The sequence below is a fragment of the Mercenaria mercenaria genome, chromosome 4 (genome assembly GCF_021730395.1).
Source record: "Mercenaria mercenaria strain notata chromosome 4, MADL_Memer_1, whole genome shotgun sequence".
In the NCBI taxonomy this organism is placed as follows: Eukaryota; Metazoa; Mollusca; class Bivalvia; order Venerida; family Veneridae; genus Mercenaria; species Mercenaria mercenaria.
Window position 1 is genome coordinate 31,835,337 of NC_069364.1, and position 24,365 is coordinate 31,859,701.

Here is a 24,365-nt window from a genome sequence, read left to right on the forward strand (position 1 = left end):
CTCAGTTTTATAACCATGCACCCATTGTCTTAAACTACTGAACCAAACAGATGCTGCTGGCCACATGACTTACTTTTATACTGATAGCAACTTCCATGGCCAGGGAGATATTTTCTGTCCACACACTGCCACCCAAACCGTACATTGAGTTGTTAGCCAATGTTATTGCTTCCTTGGCTGTTCTGAAGGGTAACACCACCAATACTGGACCAAATATCTGTAAATATAAATTATTTTATACACTTAACTTATGTTCTTTTTGGCAATTTATTATTCAGCTGAAATATTGGACACAGTATTAGATAAATTGTGCATATCATATGCCAGTAGAACCTCACTGAACCAATATGAAAAATAGTGAATATGAGAAAATATGCGATTCAAATACTCTGATCAGTTAAACTGAGGGGGCCGACATGGAGTTGAATAATAGGATAATTATTATCACTAATCATGTGATTTCATACTGGCCCTATTATATGTCATCCGGCAATCATATTCACCCTTGGCCTTGAAACAATGTGACATCCTTAAGACAAATAACAAGGCCAATTTATAATATTATTTTTATTAATAACCTTATACATGTATTACTGGATGCTGAAGTTCAGCATGAAACACACTTGTCCTGCAAAGAAGTTCATTTTCTGTAGAGAAGTCCATAAAATGGCTGTTCAAATTTATTTGTTTCCTATTTATACATCCATACAATAATAACTTTTTTAATGCTAATATCTACATCTGGGACAGGTTTTAAGTAATTCATAATAACATGCATGACATTTCAGACAAATCATTATATTGACATTTATTTTCATAAACTGTGAATCAGTCTTAAACCTTACCTCTTCTGCTACAACTCTAGACACAGTCTGTACATTTGTGATAAGTGTTGGAGGATAAAAACAGCCCCTAGTTGGAATGCAAGCTGTAGCCTGATAAACCTGAATAACAGAAAAGTATATCAACCTAACACATTTCACTGATTTTTCATAGGGTTATAAATATTGTGTACAACTTGCAACAGTAAAACATGACTGTGTCAAATCTGTCTATACTCTGAATAAATTACACCTTAAATGAAGAGAACCTTTTAAACCTGTAAAATACTGGGAGATGAGAAGCAGTCTTTGATAACATGCTGTCTGATATAACTGGCAAAGATGCAATGCTTATGATTTAACAGACAGAAAAATTATCCTTTCAAAGCAAAGTTTTAGAGGCGGCAATGTGAATAAAGTCTTGGCCACTCATGTCTGTGGTAATTATTTGGAATTTAAAAAGTCACCACCTAATACAGAACAGATACAATACTTTTTCAAGAAGCAGACTCAAACATGGTTAAAATAAACAAATATCCTGTGGAAAAGGTGCTGACCTGTAAATCTAGAGGTCAATGGTTCAAAACCCATGCCTCCCAATATGGCACCAAATCTGGTTTTTTTTCTAGGAACTAGACTTTATAGTGATTCATAAAAACTTTAAGATCTGTACACAAATCAGCTCAATGTAATCAGCAAGGAGCTTAAGTTTTCCTCCAAACCAAATCAAAGTAAATCTGTATAGACTACAATAAACATACATTTATAAGAAAGAGAATCCAAGTAAGCCCTGCAATGTATTACCTCTGCCCCTTCTCTGCGTGCATCTTCAACAAACTCATCTATAGTTTTTTTCTGTGAGTCATCCACAATGGCACCCATGTCTACAGTTTTATCTAGACTGTCACCTACTCTGAAGTGAGTCAGTCTGGTTTTCAATTTTCCAACTAATCTTCCATAGACTGATTCCTGAACAAGAAGCCTTGACCCAGCACTGCATACCTAAATAAACAAGTTACACAGCATTATGTGTGTAGACAAATAGACATTGTCTAAATTCTAGCCAATTAACTCCATATAACAATATCTAGGATTCTGAGCATGAAACTATTGTACCTTCTTCTTAATTCATATACAGTAACAACAGATTCGCGCTCAGCTCACGATATGTATATTTAGTTATTAAGAAGAATACATTATATTCTGTGTTTGTAAAAATGTGACTCAAGCATTAATCTTCAGAAGGATGTCAGACTACAGAATGACATACTAACCTTTACAGTTACAAAAGAATCAAATTGACATAAGTATGCAAACTTTCTGCCATAATAATTTTATAACTTACATATTGTTATCAAATAAGAAATGAAAATATGAAAATATCTAAAAGAATTTTACCTGTCCCTGATTGAACCATATGGCATCAACTAGACCTTCCACAGTACTGTCTAGATCTGCTGACTCAAACACAATCACTGCAGATTTACCTCCCAGTTCCAGTGACAACTTTTTCCCAGTACCAGCAATCAACCTTCTCAGTGTCTGCCCTACCTAAACATGAATATACAAGTACATATATCAACTGTCTGCACCACTGGCCAAACTTTTACTTTTAAACTGGGACATCTATATATAAAACAGTTTAAATGACTTTCAAATATGGTCACCACTTGTTTTTTGTTCAGGGACAACAACTTGGATAAAACTTTAGACAAAAGCATTATCTTTTGGACAAAGGTGGCAACTGCATAAGCAAAACTTCAAATGAGAAGGGTTGGAATTAAACAGAATGATGCTTAACAGTCACTAGACAAGATCAATAAATCTGACAGAAAAAATCTTACTCCAGTTGAGCCTGTGAAAGCCACTTTGTCGACATCTTCATGTGCTGCCAGCATGCTTCCCATCTGTCCACTTCCTGTGATCACATTGAACACACCAGGGGGAAGTCCTGCCTCTGAGCAAATCTCGGCTAACAGCAGGGCAGACAGTCTCGTGTAGGTGGCAGGCTTAAGAGTTATTGTGTTGCCCATAGCAAGAGCTGGACACACTTTCCATGTAAGCAACATCAGTGGAAAGTTCCAGGGAACTATGGCTCCAATCACGCCTGAAAATTCAATTACATCACTTTAAAACAAATCAACATGAAACAAGCAAACTAGATGAATTGTTATCCCCCACATGGGTTTGTGGTGTGGTTTACATGTACATTTGAACTTAAAAGAACAGATGTCCTTAAGAGAGCAGTAAGAAATCTGAAATATGGGGGTGGGGCTGCATGATCGGGGTGCTGTGGGGGTGACGGGGTCGGAGGAGTGAGGTGGAGGGTACAACTTTACATGTTGATAGATATTCAGAGAAGGTTTAAGGTTTAAAAAAACAAGAGGGTCATTGACCCTTGAGCGCTCACTTGTATACAAGGCTTCAAATGTGTTTGTATAACGTAATGGTACATAAACACTGTTAGATTTTTTCTATGTTAGTCTATATTATATATATGTCACACACATTTTTGAACCTAGGGCAATAATTTGAACAATTACGGTAGACAGTACAACCCTGATATCACACGCCAATTATCAAGGCTCTAGCTATTATTGATTCAGAGAAGATTTACAAAGTTTCTTATATACAAACCTATAGTTACAGTCCATAAAATAAACAAGCGTGTTTGTAAACATGGACAGATCCAAATGAAAGGGGAAGCATTTTATAGAAATATTTCAATGGCAAAATACTGTACATATCGTAGCCCTGACCAACCTATAAATCGGGCCAAATAAATTAAAAATGAAATAGCTGAGTATTCTATCCATAAATATTGATCCCTACTGGGTTTAGAGTACAAAGCTCGTGGATCCAAGAGTATTACCTGTTATATCTTATATTTTTGTGTTATTTGCTGTCTCTGGGTCATTCTGCATGATTTCAATGATTTTGATTTGATATACTATTACTGCACGTTTATTTTCACTCTATTGTGTGGCGCTGTATTATTAGTGCCCGGGTTAACTGTTGTGCTGGCATAGCTAGAGGCAAGTGTAAGGTTGCATAGATAGTTGCCGATGCTGGAGTTACCGGCACCATAGCATCGCTAAAAATAGAAACCGGCACCAAGCCGGCTCCAGGAGTATCCCAGAAAGCCATATAAAAGCCAAACCGGCCCCATACCGGCTCTGGCACCGGCACCAACCAGCACCAGAGAGTATATAACCAGAATGCAGCATCACACTGCACATAATGCAAAACCAAACTTGCCTTAAAAGTCATTACGGTCAAGTCCTCTGAAGAAGTTCACAACTGCTGAACGAAACCGGTCAGGGAAGATATCTAACCAACAAGAGAGCATGTCTTCCATGGCTCACACCCAACCACATCATACTATAAATCGGGCCAGTCTATTTTATAAGTATAACAACACGGTTGACCCATTTAAACAATTTGTAGTATATGTCACACACAAGGGCATGGCCACTTTTGACATTAGGGCAATAATTTGGACAAGTATGGTAGAGAGTCAAACCCTTATATCACATGCCAAATATCAAAGCTCTAGAGAAAAAGGCTTTTAACCCTTACCCTGCTAAATTTCTATAATGAACTTGTCCATCTTTCAATTATGAAAAAAACATTAAAATTAATGTTAAAAGGGGTGCATACTTAAAAGACACTGACTGAATGGTGAACAGCGCAGATCATGATCTGACTGCATGGATGTGCTGGCTGATCATGATCTACACTGGTGGCAAACGCAGAATCAATCGTGTCCAGCATGAGAAGGGTTAAAGTCTGATAACTGAAAACATATTTTTTAACCAAAAAGGCCCGTATGTTCAATGAACCCGAATCATTCAAACAACCATGAAAGAGGGCTACCCAGAGATCATTTGTGTAATGTTTCATCAAAATCCATTCCGTGGTTATGGATGAGATGCAGTTTAAAGAAGCTGTTGATGAAAAGTGACCACACCCTCTGGCGGCTATGTGTTTTGACAAACCAGAAAAATATTTGTCACACAAGGACAATGTGTGTGAAATTGTTTCAAATGCGGGCTAACAGTTTTATACAAGAAGATTTTCCAAGTTTCTACTACATATAGGAAAAAGTAACCACTCCCCCTGGCGGCCATGTTTTTTGATGTCAATCAGAATAAGAACAATCTTGGTAGAGGGTCACACAAGAACCATTTGTGTACAATTATTTTAAAATTGGGCTAAGAGTTCCACACATGAAGATTTTTTTAATTTCCACTATATACATATACTTAAAAGAGACCACACACACTGGTGGCCATTTATTTTTTGAAGAATCTGTATAATATGAACAAACTTGGTAGAGGGTGACATATGGACCATTTGAGTGAAATTATTTCAAAATCAGACCATCTGCTTAGGAGATGTTGTTTGAAGATTTTTCTATTTTTAGCTCTGGAGGCCCCTATATGCAACCAAGCGAACTGTTTAAACAACTTTGGTAGAGGACTATCCAATGAACATCTGTGTCAAGTTTCATCAAAATCCATTCAGTGGTTTTGGAGGAGATGTCGTTTAAATACAATTGTTGATGACTTACGGACGCATGACGGACACAGCGTGATGATAACTGAGGTGAGCTAGAAAGAAAAACTGAAAGCAAAAAAATTTGTGGGTTGCGGGGTTGGGAGGGAGAGGGTGTGTGACCAAATGGGTGTGAGTACACAACTTCACATGTTGATAAATATTCATGGAAGGTTAGTTAAAAACAAGAGGGCCACGAAGGCCCTGTATCGCTCACCTGACCTATTCACCCAAAGATAATCAAGATAGTTTCATTAAGATATGGTCAAAAATGCGGCCTCTAAAGTATTAACTAGCTTTTCCTTTGATTTGACCCAGTGACCTAGTTTTTGACCCCACATGACCCAGATTCAAACATTCTGACTAAAAGTTTCATGAAGATACAGTCATATATGTGGCCTCTAAAGTGTTAACAAGCTTTTCCTTTGATTTGACACTGACCTAGTTTTTGGCCACACCTGACCCAGAATTGATCTTGACCTATAGATCATCAAGATTAATATTCTGACCAAGTTTCATTAAGATATGGTCATAAATGTGCCCTCAGGAGTATTAACTAGCCTTTCCTTTGATTTTACCTTGTGACCTAGTTTTTGACCCTACATGACCCAGATTCAAACTGGACTTTGAGATCAACATGAGTAACATTTTGACCAAGATACATGAAGATATAGTCATAAATGTTGCCTCTACAGTGTTAACAAGCTTTTCAACTGATTTGACCTGTTGACCTAGTTTTTGACCCCAGATGATTGATTTATTGATTTATTTGGGTTTTACGGTGCACCAACACAGTATAGGTTATATGGCGCCAAACAGGACTACAAATTTTGGTTTCACATCTCATTTACATCGAAATAAAAACATGACCCAGATGACCCAATATCAAACTCGTCCAAGATTTAATTGAGGGTAACATTCTGACCAAGTTTCATTAAGATTCGGCCAAAATCATGTCCTCTCGAGTGTTAATAAGCTTTTCCTTTGATTTGCCCTGGTGACCTAGTTTTTGACCCCAGATGACCCAATATCGAACTCCTGCAAGATTTTATTGAGGGTAACATTCTGACCAAGTGTCATTAAGATTAGGCCAAAATTGTAACTTCTAGAGTGTTAACAAGCTTTTCTTTTGATTTGACCTGGTGACCTAGTTTTTGAACCCAGATCACCCAATCTCAAACTGATCCAAGATTTCATTGAGGGTAACATTCTGACCAAGTTTTATTAAGATTGGGCCTAAATTGTGACCTATAGAGTGTACACAAGCTTTTCCTTTGATTTGACCTGGTGACCTAGTTTTTGACCCCAGATGACCCAATATCAAACTCGGCCAAGATTTTATTGAGGGTAACATTCTGACCAAGTTTCATTAAGATTAGGCCAAAATTGTGACCTCTAGAATGTTAACAGTCAAATTGTTGACGATGACGGTCCCAGACGACTGACGACGGACACAGGGTGATCACAAAAGCTCACCTTGAGCACTTTGTACTCAGGTGAGCTAATAAAAGAAAAAATGAAACAAGAGCTGTCTCCATAGGATGACACATGCCCCCGATGGCACTTTGAATGAATAGTTATGGCCGATGTTAGAGTTTAGGACCTTTGACCTACGGACCTGGGTCTTGTGCGCGACACGTCGTCTTACTGTGGTACACATTCATGCCAAGTTATTAGAAAATCCATCCATGGATGACAAAGATATGGACCGGACACGCCCAACTATCATGAAAAATGACCTTTAACGTCTAACTGTGACCTTGACCTTTGAGCTACGGACCTGGGTCTTGCGCGCTACACGTCGTCTTACTGTGGTACACATTCATGCCAAGTTATTTGAAAATCCATCCATCGATGACAAAGATATGGACCGGACACGAAAATTGCGGACAGACTGACAGACCGACAGACGGTTCAAAAACTATATGCCTCCCTTCGGGGGCATAAAAACATTTTTTGGGGGTGAGGGGTTGGGGAGGGGGAAGGGGTGTGACCAGGGTGGTGGGGTGTGGGTACACAACTTCACATGTTAATAATAAATGTTCAAGTTAAGGAAGTTCAATAAATTTCTACAAATTTCACTTACTCACTCACTCACCGGGTTCGTTTGTTTTGTACAAATATGTGGATTCTTAAACAATTAAAGTGCAATAACTCTGGTTACTATAGAAATCATGGCGAAATTGTGTGTGCACTACCACATTACAGTGATCTAAATCGTAGTTCTAGGTCAAATATATCACAAGTTATGAAGCAGAATTGCCAAATATATAGTACCTAATAATAATACAGTGTGTATAGCAGTTCCGAATCACCTAACAGAAAACGTTCAATATGTCAAACAGAATTGTGTCCTTTGGGGTTTAGTGTTCATATGACAAGATGAAACAAGAGGGCCAAGATGGCCCTAGGTCGCTCACCTAAGAAACACACCATAACAGTGTAAAACATGTTTGACCTAGTGATTTCATGGAAACAAATATTCTGACCAATTTTCATTAAGATTGGACCAAAAAATTGGTCTCTTGTGATAAAACAAGCATTTTCTTAGATTATGATATGACCTAGTTTTTGACCCTAGATGACCCATGTTCAAACTCGACCTAGATTTTATCAAAGAAATTATTCTGACCAAAATTCATGAAGATCAATTGAAAGATACAGCCTCTATCACATACACAAGTTTTTTCTTTGATTTGACCAAGTGACCTAGTTTTTGACCTCAGATGACCCATATTCAAAATCGACCTAGCTTTCATTAAGGCAATCATCCTGACCAAATTTCATAAAAAATCAATTGAAAAAAAAACAGTCTCTATCGCAAACACAAGATTTTTCTTTAATTTGACCTAGTAACCTAGTTTTTGGCCTCAGATAATCCATATTCAAACTCGACCTAGATTTCATCAAGGCAATCACTCTGACCAAATTTCATGAAGATCAATTGAAAACTACATCCTCTATTGCATACACAATGTTTTTCTTCGATTTGACCTAGTGACCTAGTTTTTGACCCCAGATGACCCATTTTCGAACTCGGCCTAGATTTTATCAAGGTAATCATTCTGGCTAAATTTCATGAAGATCAGTTGAAAAATACATCCTCTATCGCATACACGAGGTTTTTCCTTGATTTGACCTAGTGACCTAGTTTTTGATCCCAGATGACCCATTTTCGAACTCGGCCTAGATTTCATCAAGGCAATCATTCTGACCAAAATTCATGAAGATCAATTGAAAAATACCGCCTCTATCGCATACACAAGGTTTTTCTTTGATTTGACCTAGTGACCTAGTTTTTGACCCGAGATGACCCATTTTCGAACTCGGCCTAGATTTCATCAAGGTTATCATTCTCACCAATACTCATGAAGATTAATTGAAAAATACAGCCTCTATCGCATACACAAGCTAAATGTTGACAGACAGACAACAGACGACGGACGACGGACGCCGGACATCGAGCGATCAGAAAAACTCACCTGAGCATTGCTCAGGTGAGCTAAAAATAAAAGGTATAATTTCATTTCTTGGATTACTAGTTTGGTCACAGGGTACATACTGATTTTCGTCGAAAATTTGCAAATAATTGCCATTTTAAAGAAAAATATACAGAATTATGAAAAATACGCAATAAACATTCCAAAATATAGCCATGACTGTTTATTTCCATCTGCAAAAAAGTTATTTTGAAAATAAGAAAGCCTTCAATTTTATATGAGGTCATTTCCAAACGTAGTCAGTCAATTAGTTCCGAATCACTTTTTACAACATTTATCTCCCCTGCAAGAACAATATAACACGCAACTTCTCAAAAGTTTGTGGTATTATTTGTGTTACTAAAAAAATTGAAGTGATTTGGAACTGCTTTAGATTCGAAATACCTAGACATACTGTAGTATACAGTTAACACTAGAAACTACTAAGGGCCATAACTTTGGTGTTACTTGGGCAATCTGACTGAAACCTGATGTACTGCATTTCCCTATAGTGGTGAACAAATATTATATAGTTTTACTTCAATGTTCTAAAATACTTCCTAGATATGGCTCAGGACGGACCAACGGATGACCTTCAGACAGACAACGCCATAACTATATCCCTCCGCCTTTGGCAGAGGATAATAGGTGGTCCTACCAAGCTTGTATGATGGACCAGTCCATTTTAGAAATATAGCAGGGTATAGGATTAAGATAGGTAACAACTGGCTATCAAATCCAGATTAAATGTTTGAGTTATCCTCCTGTTCAAACAGAAAGCGGAAGTAAAATAGGAAAAACCGTAACTAGGCATTTCAAATATCCGATCTGATCTGAAGAGGTTTATAAAAATCCATTTGCTTATTTCAAACCAAACAAAGGTATGTAACACATTTAAAGTTATATTAACTTGAATTAATTTACAATTTTATGGGTTCATTCAAAACAGTTATTTCACAGGGACTTGAGTATGTAGATTTAAAACTAGAACTGTCACAGGAGTGCCAAATACCCCCACAATACGGTCTTGTCACAGAAGAATGGCAACCATAAGAAAGACATGGCCACTAGAAGGTGCAATTTAAATTGAACTTGACCTGTATTTTATGATGTTACACCTGTGTACCAAAATCTACCTAAATCTGTCAAGCCTTTCGTGAGTTATTAACAGTCTGGCAACAATGAGTTTGGCAAATTTTAAGTTGGAAAGGGCCATAACTACATAAAACAAGAGCACCGCCTTGCGGGTGCTGACGCTCATCTGATTTTTATGTCTCTGTATAATAGAAATATTGTCCTACCCATGATTTTCTAAGTCCAAAAAGGGTCATAATTCTTACAAAAAGCAGGATGGAGTTATGTTTCTTGATATACAGAGTCAGCTTATGATGGTAAACAACTGATGCAAGTTTCAAAGCAATAGCTTTGATAGTTTAGGAGAAAAGTTGACTTAAACATAAAACTTAACCAAGAAATCTGATATTTTCTAAGTCCAAAAAGGGCCATAATTCTTATAAAAAACTGAATAGAGTAATAATTCTTGCTGTATGGGGTCCAGCTTGTGATGATGAACAAGTGTTGCAAGTTTCAAAGCAATAGCTTTGATAGCTAGGAGAAAAGCTGACCTAAACACAAGTTTTAACCAAGAAATCTAATTTTCTAAGTCCAAAAGGGGCCATAATTCTTGCAAAAAGCAAGATGGAGTTATGTTTCTTGCTGTACAGGTCAGCTTATGATGGTGAACAGGTGTTGCAAGTTTCAAAGCAATAGCTTTGATAGTTTAGGAGAAAAGTTGACCTAAACATAAAACTTAACCAAGAAATCTGATATTTTTCTTGATGTATGGGGTCAGCTTGTGATGATGAACAAGTGTTGCAAGTTTCAAAGCAATAGCTTTGATAGTTTAGGAGAATGGCTGACCTAAACACAAGTTTTAACCAAGAAATCTAATTTTCTAAGTCCAAAAGGGGCCATTATTCTTGCAAAAAGCAGGATGGAGTTATGTTTTTTGCTGTACAGGCTCAGCTTATGATCAAGTGTTGCAAGTTTCAAAGCAAAAGCTTTGATAGTTTAGGAGAAAAGTTGACCTAAACATAAAACTTAACCAAGAAATCTGATATTTTCTAAGTCCAAAAGGGGCCATAAGTCTTGCAAAAAGCAGGATGGAGTTATGTTTCTTGCTGTACAGGGTCAGCTATTGATGGTGAACAAGTGTTGCAAGTTTCAAAGCAATAGCTTTGATAGTTTAGGAGAAAAGCTGACCTAACATAAAACTTAACCAGGCAACGCCGACGCCGACACCGACGCTGACACTGATCAAGTGATGACAATAACTCATCATTTTTTTTTCAAAAAATCAGATGAGCTAAAAATTTGTGGTTTGTAGCCAAATTTGAACTTTATCTGTGTTTTATGATGTTACACCTGTGTACCAAAAACATTTAAATCTATCAAGAACTGTCACTGGAGTGTTTAATGACTCCAATGGTGGATGAATATTATATTGCACAATAGCTTGAGTCTGTGTTAAAAAATATCAAATAATAAGAGAGGTACAGATAGAGTGTATGAAAACACTATAAAAATATAATTCTATGCAAAAAGGGTGCATAATTCAGGAAATATTGGTGCAAGAGTTATGCACCTTATGTCATATGATGTGGGTGATGATGTGGAACAACTACTTCAAGTTTGAATCAAATGCATTCCGTAATAACTGTGATATAGTGAAAATGCATCAAATTAACCTTAAATTCTAAGTAAAAGGGGGCATTATTCATGAACAAGAGCTGTCCGTAAGACAGCGTGCTCCACTATTCGGGGATTTGACAGTAAAATGAATATATGTCTGAATAAGAGACCTCTAATATAAGAGGAAGATACACCAAGGGGCATAATTCCACCAAATACACAAATTAGAGTTATTAGGATTGTTACAACAAATGCAGATGATGATGGCAGGATATATTTTGAGTTTCAAGTCATTATCTTATATAGTACCAAAGTTATGTCCAGAAAACAAAGATTGTTAAAAAAAATTAAGTATAAAAGGGGCATAATTTGGTCAAAAATACAAATCAGAGTTATGGGGATTGTTACCACACATGCAGATGATAGTGATAAAGATACATTTTAAGTTTCAAATCTTTATCTTATATTGCATTAAAGTAACATCCAGAAAGCGAAGACTGCAAAAAAGTTTAAGTACATAAGGGGCATAATTCTGTCAAAAATACAATTAGAGTCATGGGGTATGTAACCACACATGCAGATGATGATTATAAACAAATGTTTTTAATTTCAAATCATTATCTTTTAAAGTACCAAAGATATGTCTATTAATAAAGCTTTCGAAAAAATTTAACATGAAAATAATTCCAAGTATAACTCCTTTGTGACCTTGACCTTGGGTATAATGGGCCAAGCCCCTGCATATACTATGTTTGTTATACTGGACAATGTTTATGAGAACTTACAGTAAGATATAAGCAAAAGTAACAGTTATGACAGAAAAACAAAGGTTGCCGAAAAACTTTAACCTTAAAAATAACCTAAGTAAAAGACCTTGGTGACCCTGACCTTGGATAAAATGGGCCCAGTCCCAGTACATACTTTGTTTGCATACTGGACAATGTTTATGTGAAGTTACAGTAAGATATAAGCAATAGTAACAAAGATATGACAGAAAAACAAAGGTTGCCAAAAAACTTTAACCTTAAAAATAACCTAAGTATAACAGCTTGGTGACCTTGACCTTGGGTATAATGGGCTCAGCCCCTACACATACATTGTTTGTATACTGGACAATGTTTATGTGAAGTTACAGTAAGTTATAAGCAATAGTAAGAAAGATATGACAGAAAAACAAAGGTTGCCGAAACACTTTAACCAAGAAGGGTCACGCTGACGTCGTTGCGAGTAGTATAGCCCCCCTATTCTCCAAATAGTGGAGCTAAAAATTGGTGTCAGAGTTATGCACCTTGTGTCATATGATGTGGGTGATAAGGTGGAACATCTCTTTTAAGTTTGAATCAAATCTATTTAGTAACAACTGAGATAGAGAGAAAGTGTATCAAAACTTTAACCTGAAATTCGAAGTAAAAAGGGGGCATAATTTATGAAATATTGGTGCAAGAGTTATGACCTTTGTGTCATATGATATGGGTGAAGATTTTGAACAACTATTTTAAGTTTGAATCAAATCCATTTAGTAATAAAACCTTTCCAGGCACACTGAAGTTATGGAGCAAAAACCAAATACCTAATCTTTAACCTTGAATTGTGACCTTGACCTTTGACCATCAGGCATAGGTGATGTGTTCAAAACGTCATCTGGTCTTGCAGAATAATAATGTGAAGTTAAATTAAAATCCTTCCATGCATATAGATTTCGGGACGGGACGGGACGGGATGGGACATGCAAAATTTACTCCTATATAGCCCCCCGACCCAAAGCATGTTTTGAATAGGTACAACCACACACAATACAAAGCTAAATTTCCAATCAATATCAAAGTTTTCACAAAAGTTTAAAATGCAGGTTAATATTATACAATTACCGACTTTTTCATAGGTTGATATCAGGATTTATCAACCCAAAAAGAGTTATATTCACCGAGCTGCAGCAACATGCCCCTAGCACCAGCTTGAGTGTAACTCTATTATAGAGGTACTGAATGGACTCCATGGTCCAAAAGGACCAGAAAACAAAACAATACTGAATCCAGGTACAGGGAGAACAGTACAACATAAGACCTTTATCTGCAAGGCCAAATGGTTATTTTTAGCCCACCAGAGCATCAAGTTTTGTGCCTATAATCTGTCTATTAACCACTATGAACACTTTTCAAATTACTCTGGTTCATATAATAACCCTTAGTATGCTGGACATGATTGATTCTGCTGTTGCGACGGACTAGTGTAGATCATGATCAGCCTGCACATCCATGCAGTCTTATATTAATCTGCACTGTTTGCCATTCAGTCAGTATCTTTTTGGTAAACACCCCTTTTAACAGTTAATGGTAGTGTCCAAACTGAAAGATGGACACATTCATTATAGAAATTTAGCAGGGTAAGGGATAATGGCCCTTCAGTAACACATGATCAAGTGATAAGAATCTTAGAGAGTGAAGTCCTGATTTTTCACACTGAAGCCTTAACCCTTACCCAGCTAAATTTCTATAACAAACTTGTCCATCTTTCAATTTGGACAGCACCATTAACTGTTAAAAGGGGTGATTACTAAAAATATACAGTCTGACTGGATAGCAAACAGTTCAAATCATGATCAGACTGCACAGACTTCCTTTAATGTGAATATTTTTTTCTGTATTTCTTAATCAGTTATTGCTTTACTTACTTTTCAGAATGTTTCAAGCCCCAGATTACATAGAGTCAGTGTCAGTAATACTGTCAGAGGTTCTTTCTGATATAGGAGTAGATGAGAGGATTGTACTTAAGAGAAGAAGAGCAGCTTTACTGGCTGAAACTATGGACTTAATATCATTACAACTATGGGACAACGTTACACTATATTATTTTGGCAGCCAGACAGAGAGCACAACTACATTTCTACTTAATCCAGACTTTGACATACTAATGTGTCTCAATGACTTTAATGTGATACAAGATAGGAGTGATTGGAAACCGGGTGTAATGAATTATCTGATGATCCAGGATGATACTGTATCACCTGGCTATTGTCTTCTGCAACCTATGAGAAAAGATACTCCACTTCCATATCATACTGTGCCTAATAACTATTTCAGTGAAAGAAAAGGAAAAATATTGCTAAAAAATACAGCCATGTTTGAAGTAGCCGCTGCTGTCTATACAGGAGGAATAAGACACGGTCCAGCACAAACATTACAAGATCAACCTGGTCATAGCGATCAGGACTTTGTTGTTGCTTATCACTGTAAATCCTGGCCTCTCCAAGCAAGGCAGTGGCTAGACTGGCAAGGCGTAGGTCAGTGGCCTTCAGCTGACATGTGAAAATACTGCGGCAGTACTGGATGTTTCCTCGTTGGTGTTGGAAGCAAGGTCAGTAAACATGAGGAACTTGAATGGAGAATATCAACATCCCTAGCAGAAAGATGCTTGATGTTCAATCTCAATATTACACAGATTCGATGTTACATCTTGATGAAGATGATACTGAAGGCCTTTATCAAGCCATACTTTGAAGACACCATTTCAAGTTTCATGTGTAAAACAGTTATGTTTCATTGTATTGGAAATACACATTCTAACATCTGGAGAGAAAACAACATACTTGGGTGCCTATCATTGTGTTTATTTGTCCTACACAACTGTATTTTGAATGAAAATTGTCCACACTTCATCATACCTGGAAACAATTTGATGAGAGGAAATATACCACACACAGAAAAACCATACATTCTGCAAAAACTATGTGATGTTGTAACTGGTAGGTGTAGAGCATTACTGGGGATTGAGTGTGAAAGTCTTGGTTTAAGGCTTCAGCTTAAAATGAATAATTTAAGCTTATTCAAAGCAAGTGATATTGTTTCAGGACATATATTAAAGTCACTTGCACACAACATTGATTATGTCATAAGACCTTGTCTAGCTTCTATCAGCAACAGTAGTAACGAAGAAGCTGTACAAACACTGCTGAAGTACATTATCAAACTTGTTGATATTTCTAACCAATGTGAAGGAGTGGATAAAACAGCATGCTCTCTTCTTGCACCAATTTTCTGCACATCCCTGGGAACTGCCCTAGCATCCCGCAGCATTTATTTTTACAATGCAGTATCAGCAAAAGCTCTCACCTGGATCTTCCTCGGTTTGAATACAGATGCTTCATCTGGTAAACTGAAGCTTGCATCAATCTACTACTGTACAGGGGATACTCGGAAAACGGAAATTACTCTTAGGGATATTGAAAGAAGCTACGACCTAAACACTGTTGAGCCTATTTGTCGTTGAGATCTTTACATCAGACAAGCTCCAAGAAAAGGATTTCTTGCAATATCTAATGATCGTAACGAAGAAGCTATACAGCACATTACAGCATTCTGTGTTAAATTTTTGCCATATGAAATAAAATGTGTTCCACATGAACTACAGTATGAAATGTTTAGATCTTCGAAAGACGATCTAGCTTTCAGACCCCCAGATGCTGACTGGATAAAATGGGCTGTGGTTGATTCTCTCTCATACCTGTACTTTCTACAATACAAGACCTACAGATGTCTTGGAAGACAAGATGAAAAGAAAAGAGCACTCTCCAACCTTCTCAGGACAACTGACCGAGAACCAAATCTTGGACATAGGGAAACAGCCTTAAATTTACTAGGACAATGCATGGAACAAGAGGACCGGGCTACAGATGCTTTACGTTGCTATTTAATATCCTTAAACCTAAGAAAGAGATACAATGCTGCAAAGCTCCACATCTGTAGACTTATATCAAGTTTACTAACTAAAAGGTAGAGGTTAGGAAAAGCAGACTGGTTGGCATCAAAAACTAGACACTCAGTTTATTTCTTGACAAATAATTTACTCATTTTTGTACATATTTCACAGTTCTGCTCATCAAAACAAGCTTCAATTCATTCCCTTTCCTTTGACACCACATATATTTAGAAATAGGGCATGTTTTTTAACGGTCCTAAAACAGGGTACCTGAAATTTGCCCTTTTCAAATTTTTGCATCATGACAGATCAAATCAGCAAGTGATTTTTTCATCATAAAATTCGAAAACATTGGAAAATATAGTACTTGTACTATTTTATAGAGAAGTGCTGTATAAACAGGTGTACCAGTTTTACAAAGTCTGTTGACTGCAGTGTGCAATGTTATACAAATCATGTGCACCAGTAAATTTCAGATATAACTGTAAATATCCACATGTGTTAGAAAATGGTACCAGTATTAAAAGAAATTTAGATAAACAAAAGAATTGACTTCCTCCATTGAAAAAAAAAATTAAATTGTGCACAACTTCACATGCTAATTAACAGTTCTATAATGTTTCATGTAAAGACTTTTTGAGATTGATATGACACAAACTTTTGGACTCATTATGCATATTTTTGACTAAGTCAAGGGGTATAACTCTCATCTGGCTGAATGAAATCAGAAACAAGACACCAAGTGCACAACCTTACATACTTAGTAATATCTCTAATATTCTCTGTAAGGTTTCATGATTCAAGGTAAAATACTTTTTTCAGAAACCTGTGTGAACCTTCATGTATGAACTTTCTAAGTTATGGGCCATAATGCTGGTCTGAAATGCCAAACAAAACCCTGGGTGTAACCTTTACATGCTGAAGAACAATCCTCTAAAATTAGATGACTCTAAGTCAAAAGCTTTTTGAGATATGCACAACACAAATTTGAACAGACTGACAGACAAATGGACAGATGTATGTAAGGACATACAGACCAAGGTAAATGTAAGTGCCCATTCCTGTCTCCCCAACATTTTGATGGGTACATGGAATGTACCAATGAACAGAAAAAAAATATGACATCATCTGTTCTTGTTTACCAGATTCGGATTTCCAGAGACTTCACTGGTGCTGCAAAACTCTGTCTGAAGGAATATCCCAGGGTTTAAGGTGACCTTGAACTTTGACTTGGTGACCCCAAAGTCAGTAGGGGCCATGTACTCAATAAGTACTATCAGCATGTGACGTTTGAAGGTCCTGGATGCAGTAGTTTGCGAGAAAACTGCCTTCATCCAAAAACTTAATAATGGCCCCTGTGACCATGACCTTTGACCTGGTGACCCGGAAGTCAGTAGGGATCATGTACTCAATAAGTACTATCAGCATGTGAAGTTTGAAGGTCCTGGGTACAGTGGTTCACGAGTAAAGTGCCTTCATACAAAAAGTTAACAGTGGCCCCTGTGACCTTGACCTTTGACCTGGTGACCCGTAAGTCAATAGGGTCGTGTACTCAATAAGTACTATCAGCATGTGAAGTTTGAAGGTCCTGGGTGCAGTGGTTCGCGAGTGAAGTGCCCACATGCAAAAAGTTAACATTGTGACAAATGAACTAACAAACGAGTTAACATTGGCCCTGTGACCTTGACCTTTGACCTGGTGACCCTAAAGTCAGTAGGGGTTGTGTACTCAAAATGTACTATCAGCATGTGAAGTTTGAAGGTCCTGGATGCAGTGGTTCGCGAGTTAAGTGCCTTCATGCAAAAAGTTAACATTGTGACGAACGAATGGATGGACAGTTGAAAATGTCTCCCATGCCTCCCTTCGGGGGGCATAAAAATACATAATGTTACGCTGCAAATAATAAAACAATATTTGTCTATAAAACGCCATGATGTTTTGTCTTTCCTGTTTACAGACATTGATTTCCCGCACTTTGTTAAAATGTAAGAAAAACATTGCTACAAAGTAATTTATTCATTTGATTTTTTTTTCTATTGTTTGTTGAATATGGTTACAGCTCTCAGGTAACTGTATACATATTAACTCAGCAGAGCCTCGATAAGGCCCACACAGTTATCTTTGAGCCAGATATTGCCATCTGCACCTACAACCAGCTAAAAAATCTTATCATATACCATTGTACAAATATAATCGTATTTGTACAGCTGTGATACCCAGCCCAATATTTCATATTATATTCATATAGTGATTTCATGTTTAAATCAATTTATTTACTCTTAAGGTCAGTGTAACTGTGCTGAATGGGAAAACAACAGTGAATTGCTAATTCAGTTTCACTTAATATAATAAACTTTGCCTGTTGGTTGTCTGTCTGTCTGTCTAGATGTCCGTCCGTCCGTCCATCTGTCTGTCAGAAAACAATCACCAACTCTCCCCATCCCCTTGACACAATTTAATGAAACTTACGTAATCAGTATCAACAATAGCTGTGCATGGTGCATGTTAAGTTCTTACAGAAAAAAATTTGCAGTTACGAAACTTTGTTTTCTGTTACTTTACTATAGACATAGAGTCTGCACATGCAATCTTGTGCACGCCTAATCTCCCGAACCCTTGCACACGATTTAATGTAACATCACACAAGAGTGCCAGACTCACAAAATACTCCTGTCTAAATATTCAGTTACATATCATAAAGGTAATATTATTATGTTGATGTTGTATGCCTTTAAAAAGTAAGAAGGAATCAAGGTATTTGTGAGGTTCAATGTGGGATGAAATTGACAATCAGATCAAAACTGTTCGAATGGACAAGGCTAATTTCGCAGATTTCAAGTAATTCAAGGGCCACAATTCGAAAGTGCCTAGGGCGATTTGGGTGGTTATCCAACTTGGACGAGATATTATGCCAAGAACATTGTCACCAATTTAGGTGAAGATCTGATGAAAACTGTTCAACTTCACAGAGGGTGGACAAGGCCAAATTCACAGTTTTTCATTGAAGTAATCCAAGAAGTGCCTTGGAGTGCGATTTGGATGATTATTGAACTTGGCCAAGATATTATGCCCACAAAGGTTTTCAACAAGTTTGGTGAAGACCGGATGAAAACTGTTCAACTCGAGAGCAGACATGCTTTTGGACACCGACCGCCTGCACTCCACCTTTGGCAGGGGATAATAAAATCTTCACACTGCTCTTGAGAAATTGTGAAAATGGTAAGTAAAATAACCACATCTTTTTCACAATTTTATGCACAGAAACTGGTTCATGAAACTTACTTTATTTAAAATTCAAGTCAACAGTAGCTAAAAATGTACACTAAATTGGCGAAAATTTTTGGATGAATATTAGAATAATGCAGTAACTTTACATAATTCAGCTTGTTTACTTTCTAGCTTTAAAGGGACTCACCCACACAGGTGAAATATAATGTCTCCCAAAAATCTATAACAAGAGTGCGAGAATGCCGCAATATACGCCTGTCATAACAAATTTCTTTATACTAGCACCTGTATTTGCAAATGGAATTTTAATTCTGTTGTTGTGTAGTAATTATTGTAATTCTTTTGTTTTTCTAAGTCCACAAAAAATCCTTACCAGGCAGAAATACCTTAAAATACACCTAAAATTTGAAAGTTACATCTATGTTGTACCACAGAAAAGTGGTCTTGGTTTTTCCCTACAGTCAGTTATAAACAATAGAGCCATGAAGGCCCTGTATTGCTCACCTGACCTATTCACTCAAAGATCATCAAGATTTGACCCGGTGACCTAGATTAACATTCTGACTAAGTTTCATTAAGATGTGGTCATAAATGTTGCCTCTACAGTGTTAACTAGCTTTTCCTTTGATTTGACCTGTTGACCTAGTTTTCGATCCTACATGGCCCAGATTCAAACTGGACCTTGAGATCATCAAGATTAACATTCTATCCAAGTTTCATGAAGGTACAGTCATAAATGTGACCTCTACAGTGTTAACAAGCTTTTCCTTTGATTTGACCTGGTGGCCTAGTTTTTGACCCCAGTTTGAAAAAGTTACAATATAAGCTATTTATAGTAACAACAAAGGGAAGTAATTCTAAAGAAGGGACCTGCGCATGACACTCTGTTGCATGATCGTGTACAATTGTGCGAAGTTACATCAAAATCCCTCCATGCATGAAGAAGAAATGTTCCGGACAAAGTCATTCTTGTATCAGACCTTTGACTTCTAAGTGTGACCTTGACCTTAGACATATGGACCTGGTTCTTGCGCAAAAAACTCCGTCTCATGGTGGTGAACATTTGTGCCAAGTTATATCAAAATCCCTCCATGCATGAAGAAGAAATGCTCCGGACAAAGTTTGCATTCATGTATCCTTTGACCTCTAAGTGTGACCTTGACCTTAGACCTAAGGACCTAATTCTTGCGCAGGACACTGTCTCATGATGGTGAACAAAGGTGCCAAGTTACATCAAAACCCCTCCATTCATGAAGAAGATATGCTCTGGATAAAGTCATTCTTGAATTTGACCTTTGACCTCTAAGTGTGACCTTCACCTTAAACTTAGGGACCTGGTTCTTGCGCAGGACACTCTGTCTCATAATGGTGAACAATTGTGCCAAATTTTATCAAAATCCCTCCATGCATGAAGAAGATACGCTTCGGACAAAGCCTGTAGACACAGACAAACGCCCGCCCGCCTGCCAGGGGTGTTCCCAAAATACGTCCCGTTTTTCAAACAGGCGTATAAAAAATGAGTACTTTGAAAGTGACTAATGGTAAATACTTATTGACATAAGATTTTTGCAAGATATTCTTACAAACAACCCAAAATAGTGTGCAGAAGATAGTAAACTATTGCAATGCAATACATTCTACTTGCATTTTCATCAATAACTAACAATATCTATCTAACTTTTATTTTCATCAACTTTATCATTTTTCAGTGTCATATACGTACATTCCATGCCAAACTTGGTGGAAATGAACATGTTGAAAAATTTTACCCAAAGTGTGGCGAGTAGCTTTAATTGTGAAGGAAGATCTGAGGTGCCACTCAAGACACTATTCTAGGTACAACCATCAACCATTTCACAAGCTAGTGGGACAGATTCATCATATGACAGATTTCTTCATCTCAAACATTTTGAACACACAATGGAGAAGGGGAATTGATTTTATGTCAGTACCCATAACCACTCTGCAACCATTAGGCCCCACTTTCTGCTTCAACTGTGAATTTAGGTGTCTACCTTCTCAAATGATACAGCAAACAAAGGAAACCACAGAACAGATAAGATTAGGTCCTAAGTAAACAGATCAATAGAGAATACTACAGATATAGGTATATTATAGTTAAGCACATCTCTGAGAATAATACTGTCATACCAACAGACTGCCATCCTCTCATCTCTGTATCCATGAGTTGAGCCCAGCCGGCATGGTGGTACCAATGTCTTACCATAACTGGAATATCTGCATCACGAGTCTCCCGGAATGGTTTTCCATTATCCATAGCTTCTACAACACTCAACAGACGCTGATGCTTTTGGATATGTCTTGCCACACTGAAATGTATTCAAGGTTTTTTTCTGTCTCTTTGTTCTAGAACTAAGGAAAGTGGTAAGAATGTGTACCCGGTATTTCCTGCCTTGCTTTACTTCTTTGAGTTTCACATGACATGAGACCAGTACCAGTTTTTCCAGGAGGCAGATATAAGAGTGATTCAAAAAGCTCATGGCTTTCATCACAATCATGCTATTAAAAAATAAGTATAAACTCAAGACGGTTTTTCAAACTGTGTTCCGATTTTTCTTTTCAACAAATATCTGATGAGTTTCAGCATGAATTCAAAGAAGATGATAAATTACTTACTGGCTACTGGTCTGATTTTGTTCACCTTGCATTAGCAAAGTGGTGTCACATCAAGAATTATTAACAAATAAGAAACTCCTGATCTATCTAATGTAAAAATGGATTGAGCATCAACATTACAAAACCATGAGATTGCTACAAGTTGAAGTGATGGAACTCTATTGAATTTTCCACTTTATACCAAAGATAAACCCAACAGAAATTAGAGAATACTAATAACATCATTAGTAACTGATTAAAATTGCATAAATACTTTAATATGAGCATTCAGAAGCTGATAAATGGTTAAAGGTAGACTGGTACTTGCAAATCATTTCTAACTAGATTCTTGGTGACATCAGTCCAATGAGTATGAGTTGATATCGTAACAGACTGGGATCATTTTGTATAACACAGTCCGACAGGCACTGAATAAAATGCATTTCTTGACACAATACAGAAGTATTTTCAGTTTGTATAGAAGCAGCAGAGAAAACAGTTCCACTTTGAGGTGTCTAGCTTTGATCACCTGTACATGTATCTAGCTTATCTTTGATAACCTGTAATGTATCTAGCTTTGATTACCTGTACATGTATCTAGCTCCGATTACCTGTACATGTATCTAGCTCCGATTACCTGTACATGTATCTAGCTCCGATTACCTGTACTTGTATCTAGCTCCGATTACCTGTACATGTATCTAGCTCCGATTACCTGTACATGTATCTAGCTCCGATTACCTGTACATGTATCTAGCTCCGATTACCTGTACATGTATCTAGCTCCGATTACCTGTACATGTATCTAGCTCTGATTACCTGTACATGTATCTAACTCTGATTACCTTTACATGTATCTAGCTCCGATTACCTGTACATGTATCTAGCTCTGATTACCTTTACATGTATCTAGCTCCGATTACCTGTACATGTATCTAGCTCCGATTACCTGTACATGTATCTAGCTCCGATTACCTGTACATGTATCTAGCTCTGATTACCTGTACATGTATCTAACTCTGATTACCTGTACATGTATCTAGCTCCGATTACCTGTACATGTATCTAGCTCCGATTACCTGTACATGTATCTAGCTCTGATTACCTGTACATGTATCTAACTCTGATTACCTGTACATGTATCTAGCTCCGATTACCTGTACATGTATCTAACTCTGATTACCTGTACATGTATCTAGCTCCGATTACCTGTACATGTATCTAGCTCTGATTACCTTTACATGTATCTAGCTCCGATTACCTGTACATGTATCTAGCTCCGATTACCTGTACATGTATCTAGCTCCGATTACCTGTACATGTATCTAGCTCTGATTACCTGTACATGTATCTAACTCTGATTACCTGTACATGTATCTAGATTTGATTACCTGTACATGTATCTAGCTCTCTGATTACCTGTACATGTATCTAACTCTGATTACCTGTACATGTATCTAGCTCTGATTACCTGTACTTGTACCTAGCTCTGATTACCTGTACATGTATCTAGCTCTGATTACCTGTACATGTATCTAGCTCTGACATGGGGTGGTGTTTTACTCCATGATTCGTAAGCTTTCCGAGATGACTTCACAGCCAGATCTACATCCTCCTGTGTGCCTTGTAATGTTGAAGCAAGGATCTGACCTGAAAAAAAAAACAAGCAGAATTTATCATATTCAAAGTCAATGCTTTTTGTCTGGATTTGGGGGAAAAAAGACCCTACCCAATTATCAGAATGGATAAAAAAAAATTGATCAAATAACTAATATTTTGGATTTTGTATGATATAATAACTTTTGCACCTTCTGAACAAATTAAATGCCTACAACAAATCAACATTTTCTATATTTCTATTAATTAAAAATCATTTTTATGCTTCAATAAATCAGAATCATGTAATAATTATGACAACTGAAAAATTATACAACATAATAATTAATTGTTAAGTTTAGGATGTCAAATATTGGTCCATTAATAAAAAAATTTTGTCAGTGACTACTTGATGTTAAGGTCACTAATGTATACTGTAAAATCATAAATTTTTGTGGAGGGCTCCTTTTTGTGGATTTCTGGGTAATGTCAATCCATAAAATTAAAACCAAGGGAATACAGAACAATCCTTTATGTTTCATTTTTCGGCGACGCCGTCTAAATTCGTTTTCGTTACCTATGCCACGTGACTTCAGTTTGCAAATCAAACTACTTGATAACGCATTATAGATAATTTATCAAAATGGAGGATTTATGCAACACTCTGCCTGATTGGACGAGA

The 24,365-nt window shown here is 37.0% G+C and overlaps 1 protein-coding gene across 2 annotated transcripts in view; it reads right to left on the reverse strand.

Moving 5' to 3' along the window:
* Nucleotides 1–24,365, reverse strand: part of LOC123551393 (aldehyde dehydrogenase family 16 member A1-like) — a 51,595-nt gene that overhangs the window by 13,508 nt on the left and 13,722 nt on the right. The window contains exons 3-9 of one of the 2 annotated variants that reach the window (XM_053540879.1): nucleotides 23,611–23,737; nucleotides 21,623–21,801; nucleotides 2,666–2,928; nucleotides 2,220–2,372; nucleotides 1,626–1,823; nucleotides 846–944; nucleotides 74–217 (exon numbers count right to left, since the gene is read on the reverse strand). In XM_053540879.1, the coding sequence (XP_053396854.1) occupies nucleotides 74–217; nucleotides 846–944; nucleotides 1,626–1,823; nucleotides 2,220–2,372; nucleotides 2,666–2,928; nucleotides 21,623–21,801; nucleotides 23,611–23,737 (1,163 nt within the window). Of the gene's footprint in view, nucleotides 1–73; nucleotides 218–845; nucleotides 945–1,625; nucleotides 1,824–2,219; nucleotides 2,373–2,665; nucleotides 2,929–21,622; nucleotides 21,802–22,616; nucleotides 22,629–23,610; nucleotides 23,738–24,365 lie in introns of those variants that run through there. The other variant, XM_053540880.1, reaches the window with a different exon arrangement.